The 13,897-nt window shown below is 35.9% G+C and overlaps 1 protein-coding gene across 2 annotated transcripts in view; it reads right to left on the minus strand.

Annotated features, from left to right (window-relative positions):
* BTAF1 (B-TFIID TATA-box binding protein associated factor 1) overlaps positions 1-13,897 on the minus strand; it is a 69,507-nt gene that overhangs the window by 39,505 nt on the left and 16,105 nt on the right. The window contains exons 2-9 of one of the 2 annotated variants that reach the window (XM_026710490.2): positions 11,621-11,744; positions 10,362-10,476; positions 9,433-9,579; positions 6,209-6,357; positions 5,678-5,814; positions 4,073-4,184; positions 3,030-3,098; positions 1,669-1,758 (exon numbers count right to left, since the gene is read on the minus strand). In XM_026710490.2, coding sequence (XP_026566275.1) covers positions 1,669-1,758; positions 3,030-3,098; positions 4,073-4,184; positions 5,678-5,814; positions 6,209-6,357; positions 9,433-9,579; positions 10,362-10,476; positions 11,621-11,744 — 943 coding nt within the window. Of the gene's footprint in view, positions 1-1,668; positions 1,759-3,029; positions 3,099-4,072; positions 4,185-5,677; positions 5,815-6,193; positions 6,358-9,432; positions 9,580-10,361; positions 10,477-11,620; positions 11,745-13,897 lie in introns of both variants that reach the window. The other variant, XM_026710489.2, reaches the window with a different exon arrangement.

Below are 13,897 nucleotides of genomic sequence, written 5' to 3' on the forward strand. Positions count from 1 at the left end.
TGAACAAGTAATTTTATGTGGGGAAAAAAAGGAAAGGGGGGAAAGAGAATGAAAAGTTTAAGATTTGAAAAAACAACCAAGAAAAGGAAGAATAGTTTGAAAAATAAGTATAATATTAGAAAGCAACAGAAGAGGGTAATACAGAAGAGAGAATTAGAAGTAGAGAGACAAGGGGGTAAAAAGGGGAGGGAGAAGAAGAGAGGGAACAAGGAAAGGAAAAGAAGTTATAAAGGACAGAAACAAGATGTAAACAGGGCCTATTTAGAGATAACGGGTGAAAAATTAATTGAAAAGGGGATTCTGCAAAGGTACATAAGATAGTACTGTTATATTAGAAATAGAAATAATTTTTAGAAAATATGAAACAATGTACAATTAAAATAATGGATAAAATAGTTATTGTAATCTAGTGAAATGTTTGTTAATAAATAAAGGAAATAAAACGAATGAGAGAATTGAATTAGGAAAGGATGGGAAAATTTTATTATTTAATGTTTTATAAAATATAAGGGAAGAGAAATAGGGGGAAAAATTAATTATGGAAAGCTTATAAGTGTTCCCAAGGAAGTATGATATTTAATTGAAAAGAAATGTTAAAGATGTTAAGATTTTAATGAATATTAATGATAGAACTGAATTGGAATGGAATGAGTGTTTTAATTACATATATTTATAATCACTTTTTAAGAATATAGTGTGTATTTTAAGAATGTACCAAGCAGAATTCGATTGGAAGTTATGTATTATATTGAATGTTATAACCTCGAGGTATATATTGAAGCTTAAATAAGAGTTGAATGGATAAAATTAAAAGATATAAAGATATACTCCAATTTGTAACTATAGGAGAAAATTTGTTTAATGAGAAAAGAAAATATGAAATTGAAACAGGACAGACAAAAGTATAAATATAATGATTTGAATTGAGATAATTAAAATAAAATTGAGAAAATTAAGAGAGGAGAAAAACTATGTAGAAAATGTAAAACAGTAGTAAGATATGGAACAGAACATAAAAGTGAGCATGAAATTGAGTTTGTGTCTATATGAAGAAGTGTAACCCGGGACCATGCTATTTTCAAAAAAAGATGTTTTATTTGTACTATTTTTTTGGGGGGGGTGGGGGAGAACCCAAATAAATTTTTTTTAAAAAATGAACAGTGCTAGAGAATTAGTGCAATTCTGAAGTGGTAGACTAGATAGCATACTAGCAAAAGAATTGTTCCCCAAATTAAAAGAAAAGGAATAAAGAGAAAAAGGTCTTCTATGTACAGCTTTCACATTGTGCCATGCTAGCTTCCATCTGAACTTGTTTACTAAAACGCTCCGAGAAAATAAACATAAAACTTTACCATCTGCTCACCTCCCCAAACACTCAGTGATATAATCAATTTTTCAACACATTGTACTTTTATGTATAAAATCAAATAATAGATACAGAATCTGTATCAAATTCAATCATCTTATAAAAAACTCCATTAACACATAAACATTCTGAAGATCAAGACAAACTGATATACAATTTTGCACTAACAATAGAGATCTTAACCAAAATGGAATGTTGGGTTTGATGCACAGAGCTTAAGCCTGCAACGAGATGTCCTATTCACTTTTTTGGAAAGCTGAAGACATTGCACTGTGAGTGTACAAATTCTGTTTTGAGCTTACCTCTTCTACAGTACTGTCTCCCATTTTACCGCCACTTTTCCCATGCGCTTTGAGTACCTCTCTCAGTCCAACACCTGCACCATGACGGATCTAAAAAAACACCAAACCCCCGCCTCAAACATATTAAGATTCTAGAACTATAAGAACAGAATTTTTCATCACAGAAGACTTATACAGTCATATATAAACACACACATACACAACCCTATCTCTTTATTTTTACTCTTGGAGCAGCTAACTGGAGTTTGCTGTAATGTCAAGAGAACACTGATTATCCCTGCCTAAAATCTTACTTTCCTTGTGACCTGATTTGCATTTATTTTTAATGTCCTCCTCTTAAATACTCGCATTAAACAATGTAATGCAGATACTAAAGGGAAGGTATGTTTGACATAATGATGCACATTTATCATTCTACTGTCATCATAATGAGGAAGGGATGCCTATGTTTTTAAATATGTGGCTAAATTTATTAAGGGATAATTCATCCTACAACAAAGATCAAAGGAGCAAAACAACAACAGAAAAGCAGATTAGATAAAATTGAGAATTTGTCAAAAGTTAAAATCAAATGAAAGCATAACAAAATAAATACTATTTTAGAACATCTGGAACTTAAATGAAATCAGTGTGCAAAAAGAGTATTTGTCAGGTCCAACACCACACTGTATTTCCAAAACCTAATCCATCTTTTGATTTAGACATCTTTTTTAAATATTCAAACCACTAAATATAAATATTCAAACCACTAAAATTTGAATGAAAGTAGCCTGAAGTAGTGGTTAAGGGCATCAAGTTAAAAACCAGAGAACCATGAGTTATTGAACTTTCCAAGATATGAATATAGCTGAACCACTGAACTGCAATGACCAATAAACGAACTTGTTAAGCAAACTAAAAATGACTTATGTAAGAAAAATATGCATATATTCCCAAAGTAATAACATAACAATATTTGAACTGATGTCATACCTTGAAGAGAGTTTATAAAGGAAACATTCATTTATAACTGGTGGTGTGCTTCCATTAGTAGAAACACTTGTTATAACTTGTTAACTATGTTATTAGGATATTTATGTGAGCAACTGCTCCAATTATTTCACCACTTATTTTAGATGGTGTATTTGTTGGTGATACAGTACAATTGATTGGTGATACAATAAGCATAAACAAGTTATAGGTTGTTGGTTCCCAGCTGTAGTGCCAAAACATGGAATGTGCCTGTTCTTAGGAAAGTTTTCCTCTGGGAGGAAGTTTAAGGCCTTTTCTGGGCTTGCTCTAGCCTGAATGCACCCATATTTCTAGAATCATCTCTTCCTTACAATCCAGTTATTATCAAGAACAGAGAAAGAAACATTTACCTCCCAGGATGGATCAAAGAGATCATTACATACTTCTTCACAAAAACTTTCCAAAGGCCATTCATTGCTCTAAAGGGAAAAAAATGATTGTTAATTGAAATTATGCTTTTAAAAGTGAGGTTGTAAAGTGATGTATTACCATTTACAGTTGGCATAATCCTCTGAGCATAATTTGGAAAAAACCAATTCTACACAATAATGAAAGTAATTAGTATAAGGATTTAAGATATGTTTTTGGTCTAAAAATCCTTCTCTAGTCCCAACCTCTTCCTACCTCAAGCGGACAATTGAAGCAAGAACTCTCTGTTTCCCACTTCCCATTCTGAACCTCTTCCTTACCTCTAGGTCTTGAATCTAATGGCAAGGCCCAATAAGGTAGCCCTTGACTTATGACTGTAACTGAGCCTGAAATTACGATTGTTAAGTCATGGCAGTCATTAAACAGGTCACCATGGCAGAGGAAATGTCATGGTTGTTAAGTAAACATGGCAGTCGTTAAATGAATCCATTTTATTCAATGAGCATTTTTTTGCTGCAAGCCAATACTGGTAAATATTGGTAACTGGGAAAAATGCTGAAAATCTTACTTAGATGATTGCTGGATGTTGCAAATGGACATAAATGTGAACTAGTTGTCAAGCACCCAAAATGTGATCATGCGCCCTGTGCGTGCGTGTGTGTGTGTGTGTGTGTGTGTGCAGCAGAACTCCAGAACTGAGTTATAAGTATCTTTCTGAGGATCCATCATAACTTCAAATGGTTGCTAAGCAACCAGTTGTTAAGCAAACTTTAAAGGATCTGAACTGGCTTGGCATTAAAATGAACCATTCAAACTGAAAAAGCTTGCGGTCCACACTTCAGCATCCTTAACTTCTCCATTTTGCTTTGATTACTATCGCTTTTAGGGGGAGAAACTAATGTCTACAATGAGCAGGATTTAATGGAGAGTGTTATTTGTTTTAAAAAGAAAATATTTCATTTCAAGTAAAGAAATCAAATAATGATTTTCTGTCAATTAAATATATTACGAAGACTTTCTGTACCTCTTCTGGAACATTATCAACTAAAAGTTTGGAGTCAGTTGCAGGTTGACTGATGATAACATTTCCAATTTTTCTTCTTTTTTCTTCTGGTTCACCATCAGTGCTGTCATTGCTAGAAAAGATATTGAAATATTTGTCAAAATACTGCCATAATGATGGTCACATTACACCAAGGTGTCCAACCTTGGCAATTTTTCAACTTGTGGACTTCAACTCCCAGAATTCTCCTGGCTGGGGAAATCTGGTAATTGAAGTTCAAAAGACCTAAAATTGCCAAGGTTGAACACTCCTGCACTACACTATCTGTACTTATACTACAAATAAATTTGCTATGATGCTATTAAAATCATTTATATTAGGGAAAATATCTTTTATAAAGATATTAAATTATCATTAGCAAATGCTAGAATATGGATAATCAAGCTATAATTACTGAGAATATTCCAAAATCAGAAACTTCTAAAAACTGAAAAAGGAGAACTACAAGTAGAAATAACAGCACCATCATACTAATTCGTAAATGCTGCCTTACTCAATTTACTCAATCATTACACTCTTGATAATATTTTACTTCAGAAAATCCAACAATACTATTGGAAATTATGATAATAATGACTCATGTTCTGATGGCTGATTCATTATGTTAAAAACATACACAGAATAGGAGGTTGTCTCGTTAGTGGAATGAGTATTGAAATGCAGTGACCTGAATATACATACTATAATTAAGGTCAGGAAAATAAGGCAAATTGAGAACAATTATCAAGATTTTCACCATGTTGACTGAAACAGGACAGTAAGATGCAGGGAAACATGCAGAATTGAGAACAATGAAATTAAATGGACAAGATAGCTCCCCATAAAACAATATTTTTTAAAAAGATACAAAAGGAAGTATAGTTATGATTACAACTGAGGCTGGAATCTTCTGTTGGTGAGTGAACTGGTTAAGTAAGATGTCATGTGATAAATTCACTCAACAACCCAGCACTCCCCACTCCTGGCTATAGTTGTTATGATCTCCTGGGAAGAATGAAGTAAAAGGCAGAATGAAGTAAAAAAAAAAAAAAGCTGGCTGAAAAAGCAGGATTTTGGCAGAGAGCATTTCCAGCAGCCTGAGGCATTTACAGCCAATACCCAGAAATGAAGAGGGGTTTATTTTGTTTCTGGCAGTTGGTTGCAAATGCCCCATGTTAAAAATCCTGCTGGTTTTCAGGATAAACATTTTTTTTTTAAAAAAAGACATCATATTTAAAAAAATAAGGCAAATAGGTTATCTTAGCAGGCAACAGTGGCTTGTGAACTTCCCATCTGGTTTCTCAATTTTGGGAAAGATGGCAGGGAAGATTGTAAATGCAGGTCACATGATCACGGGGCGCTTGTCAGAAGTGCAAATGCGTTGTCAAGTGCCCAGATCACAATCATGGGAGTCTAGGACTGCTGCAACAGTTGTAACTCTGGGCACAGAGTCATAGTTCCTGGCTGTATTTGTCAGGAAAAGATTCAACAAAGTTTCCCCTGATGCCTTTTGATCTAAGGAGGTTGGACTAGATAGCTTCTAAATCTTGTCCAACTCTTGAATTTTTAAAATTCTATTTACAGTACCTTTTTTCATTGGTCTCTACTGCATCTTTCGATCTTTGTTTTGCAAACAACTTGGCCATTCTTTTAGCCTTATTTTTTTGTCTGCTACTCATTCCAGCTCGAAATTCCGAATCAATCAGTTCCGCAGCTTGGAGAGTCTGAAAAGGTTTATAAATTTAGATGAATCTGAGAGAAGCAGAATTTTATTCTGATCATGAAAAACAACTTTCCCCCCTCCACCTCTTGCTGCATTTACTTATATTTCTCCCAATCTTGCTAAAGAAGTTGTATGGCTTTTTAGAAGAATAGGAGGAGCTTGAGATGCAAAATTACCCTTGGACTAAAGCTTCCATCAATGTTTTGATCTCACCAACCTGTTCTTCAAAAGGAGAACAGATGTCCCTCAATCTGCAAAATCATTTCTAGTGATAATCTTGATTGGCCTTTCTAAAACAGTATTTATTTGCAGCTTACAAAGAAATAAAAAAAATCCACTGCATACGTCCATGCAGTCAAATAGCCTGAAGTTTTACCTACAGGTTGTTTGTGTACCAGAATCGATGAAGCTGGGGTGTAGTCCAAGTCCTCATCATTGAACAAATCTTCTGTGCTCATTCCAATTGCAGCTCCCATATCGAGGCCAAGTTTCTTTTGAAGTAGTTTCCTCTGTCGGGCTATTCTTTCTTTAGGATCTACTTCACCTTAAAAGGGATAACAACCTATGTTCTTACAAAGCAGGTCTATATTTTTCTGAAATAAAGTACTGAACACATCTTTAAATCTAAAAGCTCCCCCAACCCTTAATAGCTTAGCTTTCTCCAATCACCTTTATAACAAAAGAATTTTGTACAAAGTACACCAAATAGTTCCTGATTATTGCTATGTTTGGTTTGCAAACTATATACAGCTTTTATTGTTAGAACACTGTTTGAAAAGAAAAGCTCTCTCTCTTTAGAAGTGCTATTATATAAGGCCTGCACAATAATTTACTTTGCTGCTACGTTATATTTTTCAAGCAACTAATATTGTCAAAGTCTTACTCCATTATTAACTTTCGGTAGCTTACTCACTACAGAAAAACAAAGTTCTGAAAAAGCTTATTCACAATTCATATGCGCCTAGAATAGAGCTTGCAAAATATACCCAACTATTTAATTCAAAGATACTAGCAGAAGATTATGTTTAGAGTGTATCTTCTATGAAATGAAAGTCTACTTCCAATGACAGAAAAGTTTTTATACAGACCATGCAGCATTCCTTCTCTGTTGCCATCCTTGAATATATATCCGTTCCCCTCCTCTCTCTGAAAGAGCCCTGAAAACCTGGTTCTTCCCTCAGACCTTGGGTTTGGTCCTATGCTATTGTTTTTAAATTATTTTTCCTCCATATGTTTGGGTTTTTAATTGTATTTTACCCTTGATTTTATTGTGTGCCACCCAGAGTTGTATGGCCTTATAAACTGAATAATATAAAAAAATAAATATTCTGGTCAGTAACCGTAACAAGAATATTCATTCATTCAAAATAAATAAATAAATAAAAGAACACCTCCAATGAAAAATTCATTAATTCCTCTCCCTCTGCTGCCTTCTGTGCTGCCCTTCTCTGCTCAAGAGAGCTCTGGAACTTTCTAGAACCCACTAGGGCTGAAGAGAGAACAAAGGATTGGAAAACAAGGCCTTATTTCACTCTTCACCAGCCAAGTGCAATTAAAAATGTAATTCTGTAAAAGGAGAAATTCTCAATCTATTCTGGTACTACAAATATATAAAATCAAATTAATGCAACAAAAATAGAAGAATCAACGTTATTTCAAGGACATGAACATACACTGCTCAAAAAAATAAAGGGAACACTTAAACAACACAATGTAACTCCAAGTCAATCACACTTCTGTGAAATCAAACTGTCCGCTTAGGTAGCAACACTGATTGACAATCAATTTCACATGCTGTTGTGCAAATGGAATAGACAACAGGTGGAAAGCATAGGCAGTTAGCAAGACATCCCCAATAAAGGAGTGGTTCTGCAGGTGGTGACCACAGACCACTTCTCAGTTCCTATGCTTTCTGTCTGATGGTTTGGTCACTTTTGAATGCTGGCGGTGCTTTCACTCTAGTGGTAGCATGAGACTGAGCCTACAACCCACACAAGTGGCTCAGGTAGTGCAGCTCATCCAGGATGGCACATCAATGCGAGCTGTGGCAAGAAGGTTTGCTGTGTCTGTCAGTGTAGTGTCCAGAGCATGGAGACGCTATCAGGAGACAGGCCAGTACATCAGGAGACATGGAGGAGGCCGTAGGAGGGCAACAATCCAGCATCAGGACTGCTACCTTTGCCTTTGTGCAAGGAGGGACAGGAGGAGCACTGCCAGAGCCCTGCAAAATGACCTCCAGCGAGCCACAAATGTGCATGTGGCTGCTCAAATGGTCAGAAACAGACTCCAGGAGGGTGATATGAGGGCCTGACATCCATAGGTGGGGGTTGTGTGCTTACAGCCCAACACCGTGCAGGATGTTTGGCATTTGCCAGAGAACACCAAGATTGGCAAATTCGCCACTGGCACCCTGTGCTCTTCACAGATGAAAGCAGGTTCACACTGAGCACATGTGACAGACGTGACAGGGTCTGGAGACGCCGTGGAGAATGTTCTGCTGCCTGCAACATCCTCCAGCATGACCGGTTTGGCAGTGGGTCAGTAATGGTGTGGGGTGGCATTTCTTTAGGGGGCCTCACAGCCCTCCATGTGCTCGCCAGAGATAGCCTGACTGCCATTAGGTACCGAGATGAGATCCTCAGACCCCTTGTGAGACCATATGCTGGTGCGGTTGGCCCTGGGTTTCTCTTAATGCACGACAATGCTAGATCTCATGTGGCTGGAGTGTGTCAGCAGTTCCTGCAAGACGAAGGCATTGATGCTATGGACTGGCCCGCCCGTTTCCCAGACCTGAATCCAACTGAGCACATCTGGGACTTCATGTCTCTCTCCATCCACCAACGCCATGTTGCACCACAGACTGTCTAGGAGTTGGGGGATGCTTTTAGTCCAGGTGTGGGAGGAGATCCCTCAGGAGACCATCTGCCACCTCATCAGGAGCATGCCCAGGCGTTGTAGGGAGGTCATACAGGCACATGGAGGCCACACACACTACTGAGCCTCATTTTGACTTGTTTTAAGGACATTACATCAAAGTTGGATCAGCCTGTAGTGTTTTTTTCCACTTTAATTTTGAGTGTAACTCCAAATCCTAGACCTCCATGGGTTGCTAAATTTGATTTCCATTGATAATTTTTGTGTGATTTTGTTGTCAGCACATTCAACTATGTAATGAACAAAGTATTTAATTAGAATATTTCATTCATTCAGATCTAGGATGTCTTATTTTTGTGCTCCCTTTATTTTTTTGAGCAGTATATTTCAAATGAAATAATTTCCTATGAAGCAATGGGGAATTACTGAGCTTTGAAAAGGAATATTCCATGAATGTAAAACCTGTGAGGAGTAATTCTGTCACCAAAATCAGGAGTTTCTATGTGAGCAGGGTGAAAATTTAGTTTCACTCACTTAGCTGATAAAAATAGTAAGATTCTGGCAGATGTGGTTATCTGAATTATTAAGATGAGATCATAATTCAGTTAGCTGTCGAAGCAACTAAATAAATGTATTTAATCACAAGAACAGATTAAAAAATTTTTTTTTACAAACACATGAAAAAAAGTATAAGTCCTGTATGCTAAGTATACAGGACAACTTGAAATATTAAAGGAACAAATACCAGATGTATCATCCTGAACTTCAAATTCAGCACCAGCAGATCCAAGAAGAGAAGCGCCATGCTTTAAAAGTCGGCAAATATCAAATTTGTCAAAACGCAACCGATCAGAAGTAGAGGTGTCTTCCACCTGATTTTCACAGCCTCGTTCTAAATAAAAGTTAACAAAACTTAGAATGAGATCAAGGTAAAGGACATGGCCCAAACATAATTCAGGCATTAATCATTTTGCTAACATTGTGAAGAATTAAATATGCAAGCACAGCGAAGAAAGAGATAATGCTCTTATCATATAACTGCTAGTTTCCCAATTTTTAATGCCCAAAGAACATTTTTGGTACTTGCTATACTTCTTGCCCAATTGATTTCATTGATTAAAATTTAAAAAGTAAATAGAAAGACAGCAAAGCAAAGCACTACACTTCTGCTCCAAATAAAGCTTTAGGGACTCATGTAAACACCCAAGGTGTTCTTAGAAAATGAAAGTGTCTGGTTGCATCTTAATGTTTTTTTTGCGGGGGGGGGGGAGCATGCCCACCTGCTCAGACAAAAATAAAAAGCATACTGAGATGGTACAGAGCATTCAGGGGAGTTTAGAGGAGGCTTGGGGAAACAACCTTAGTGATTTGTTTTCTGATAAATGGAAGCTGAAATTAGCAACCTGCATTATGTCAGTCATTCTGTGAGAAAGCATCTATAATATTTTCTCCATACAGTACTCCTAATTTGCCCCAGAGTCAAAAAAAGCAGTAGACCCCTTATTATACAGAAGAAAAGAGGGCCCTTGTATTGTATCCTTCATTAACTTGCAAGCATGTTATATAGTTAAAAAGATGTTACAGGCAAGGTCTAGAAAAATTCTAGAAGTTGAAATCCATATGCGCACTATATACATATATAAGCAGAATTTTGTATAGCTCTCTTTAAAGTACCTTGCTTTGGCTGTGGAGTTGGATTCCATTCCGGTATATTTTTTACTATGGCTTCCACAGCTTGTCCAGCTGCAATGCGGGAATCCCAGTTTGTACTCCTTAAGTGTACCAATACCTTTAAGAAATTTTTTTTTTAAAGAGTTATTCATATTTCTTATCGTAAATGCACTTCATTTAATTCCTGACTAATATTGCAGAATTTCTGAAGACTAAAAAGCTTTAAAAGGGTCAATAAATATAGGGCAAACCACTTTTAAGGACCTCCCATAAGCTGGCATTATTAAATGCTAGATTGAAAGTGTCAATATTGATCACTAAATTTAATGTCATTTTTCTAATTATTTGGTTTGTATGAAAGTCTCTACAGAAATCTAAATATTTTATGATTATCATCAATTATATGGCTTTCTACGTTTCATATTATTATTATTTTTGCCAAAAACCATTTAAATTAACCTAATCGTTTAATGATTTGTAGACAGGCCACTAAAGAAGAATCAATGTCTTTTAAGAACATAGATAATACTATTGATTAGCAATAGAAAAGACTCAAGAATTGGAAAAACAATAGCTCAGTAAAAAATTCTATGTAAAATTCAGCACATTCAATATCACTTCCAAGACAAAAATGCATGGTGTTTAAAAAACTATGTCCCACCCTCTCAAATGGATATGGCAGAATGTTCTGTATTTTGAGAAACATTTATGGAGAAAATAATGTTATATTTGCTTAAAGCACCCATATTTTAGTTTTCCTGAATCTAGCTCCCCTTCAGACTCTAATCCCACCCATTTTAGTATATAGCCCTCAAAAGGCCTAACACAGTTCCCAAATTACAGAAATTCTGCACTCCTAATAAATAAGGCCAATGTATAAATACATTCATTAATATCTCAATGCACTCCTCAATACTTAGAATGCTCTTTCAGTGATAGAATGCTACAGAAAATACAATTTGGCCTTTGAGAGGGAGGAATAAATCCAGCACTGTTTTTTCCTCTGCTCAATCATGTTCAATTCTCAATGCTGCCAGCACAACCCCTGTAGTTTTCTCAGCAAGGCTTTTTAAAAGTGGTTTGCCATTGCCTCCTCCCAAGAGCTTAGAGAAAGTGACTGGCCCAAGGTCATCCAATTGGCTTTATGTCTAAAATGAGTCTAGAATTTATGGTTTCCTGGTTTCTAGCCTGAAGCCTTAACCACTGCATCAAACTCTTAGCACCAATGGTATATTGCTTATAATAACATCCAAAGCATTTACCTTAGCCAGGAGATTATTCAATTCATGTGGATGAAGTTTTACAACCTCCCCAAGTTGCTGGGCAGCTGCTTTCCTTGTTACCGGTGTCGTGCCAGTGTCCAATAAGATAAAGAGGCGATCAAGCCTGACAGAGGGAACAAGATAAACTATATAAAATATATATTCTGCCTTATCAATCTTAAAACAAAATACAATCATGTTTAATGAATCTACTACAATTGCCAACCAGAGTTTGAAAGAACTCCAGTTGTTTTTTTTTTTCTTATGTTTCATAAAAGTATTGCTTGGAAAACTTATGAGAAAAAAGCTCATGCTATTTCAAGTCAAAGGACTTATTTTTTTAGTTCCATGTTTAATCATCAAGTGGCGGTATACAATAGAGAGCATACTTTCTATTATTTCATCTCTCCAACTAATTACATAGAAATAGCTTTGGAGAAAACATTTTATTTGCAATAACGAAATCTAATATCTAAAGTTAATATTGGGACACAAACTAATCCTTCCATTCTTACTTGCCACTACAGATAGTATGTTTAGTGGTTGTTTGAAGTTATAATGGCACTGAAAAAAGGGACTTATGACCGTTTTTTTACCCTTGAGATTGCTGCAGCAGCCTCATGGTCAATCAAAATCCAGACCCTTGGCAACCGACTCATATTTATGATCTGGGTTCATGTGATCACCTTTTATGACCTTCTGACAAGCAAAGTCAATGGAAAAATCAGATTCACTTAACAACCAAAATACTGATTTAACAACTGCAGGGTTTCACTTAATGAGTGAGTCAAGAAAGATCGTAAAATGGGGCAAATCTCACTTAACAAATGTCTCACTTAGCAGTTTTGGGCTCAATTGTGGTTGTAAGTCGAGGATTACCTGTATACGTGAGTGCTTGCCAGTGGCAATTTATGCTAAAAAACAAAACAAAAGCTGTCTGCCTTTAACATAACTATTATAAAAACAAGGTACCTATATAATACCCCCACAGCCAAATCTTTGGGAACTTTTTTTTTTTCAAATTTCTGCTGCTTCAATGTCATTTAGCAATCCAGAATCAAATGTTTGGAGTATCATTGGGGAAGCAGAAAGATCAATTAAGATAGAAAATTTAGAGGTATCTCTGTTCCATTCCAAACAGGTAAAGATTCTCCCGTATTTTTGTTTTCTATTTGCTGTAATGATGCTTGATTTGGGGTTTTTATTAACTTTTTTAAAAAAGCTGTTTGGCTTTTCCATCTGGAGTTTGTTTTTGGCTTCTGAAATAAAAAGGTAAAGAATGCAACTCCTGTGACACAGATTAAAACCACATCATTTTCTTGTCTCTCTAAACAGAAAAACATCTGACAATGGATCTGTCTCAATACGATAGAATAGTCCTTAGCAGAGCAAGATTTGAACAGCTGGATTCTACGATTAAATACACACCATTCCACCAAGTGTCATCCTCTGTCTGCAATTGTAACTTCAAATATAGAAGATGTTGTATATGTCTTATTTGCCAACTAAATGCCCCAACAAGGGCTCAGTATTTACAGATATTATTTGACAGAGTCAGACAGTAGGACCTCAATAAGAAACTGTTTTATAGGTAGTCCTTGTTTAGTGACTGTTCAAAGTTACAATGGCACTGAAAAATGCAACTTCTGACCATTTTTCACACTTCTGACCCCTGCAGCTTCCCCATGGTCGTGTGATTTACATTCGGATGCTTGTCAACTGATTCACATTTATGACGATTGCTGTGTCCTGGGATTATGTGATTCTCTTTTGCAAGCAAAGACAATGGAGACCCAGATTCACTTAACCATGTTACTACTTTAACAACTCGTAAGTTTAACTGGTCACAAGTTGAAGTCTACCTGTATTTCAGGACAAAAACATTAAAACACAAAAAGGGTTCTGAGAAGAGGGCTCTCAATTGAGAACACATTTTATAGAACCTTCTGGAGATAACACATAAAGGTGATGTGCATTTATCTGAATACATCAGTTCTATATTTCAGCATCCATTTTATTTTTAAGTATTCTTTTGTTATTCTATTTTATCTTATATTACTTTAACCTCCCTTACCTTGTTTTATCATCTTATTCCAGGGGTGTCAAACTCATGGCCTGCAGACCGGATGTTTCATGAGCTGGCCATGGTTTAGCGAACAGAAAAAAAGTTGGGATACATCATGTGATGACAATGTATCATTGTGAGTCTGACACCCCTATCTTATTCTATTTATCTTACCTTTCTTGATTACATCTTGTTTTATCTTATTCCATTTT

This window comes from Pseudonaja textilis, chromosome 4, assembly GCF_049901715.1.
Source record: "Pseudonaja textilis isolate UNSWEBS1 chromosome 4, rPseTex1.2, whole genome shotgun sequence".
Taxonomy (NCBI): domain Eukaryota; kingdom Metazoa; phylum Chordata; class Lepidosauria; order Squamata; family Elapidae; genus Pseudonaja; species Pseudonaja textilis.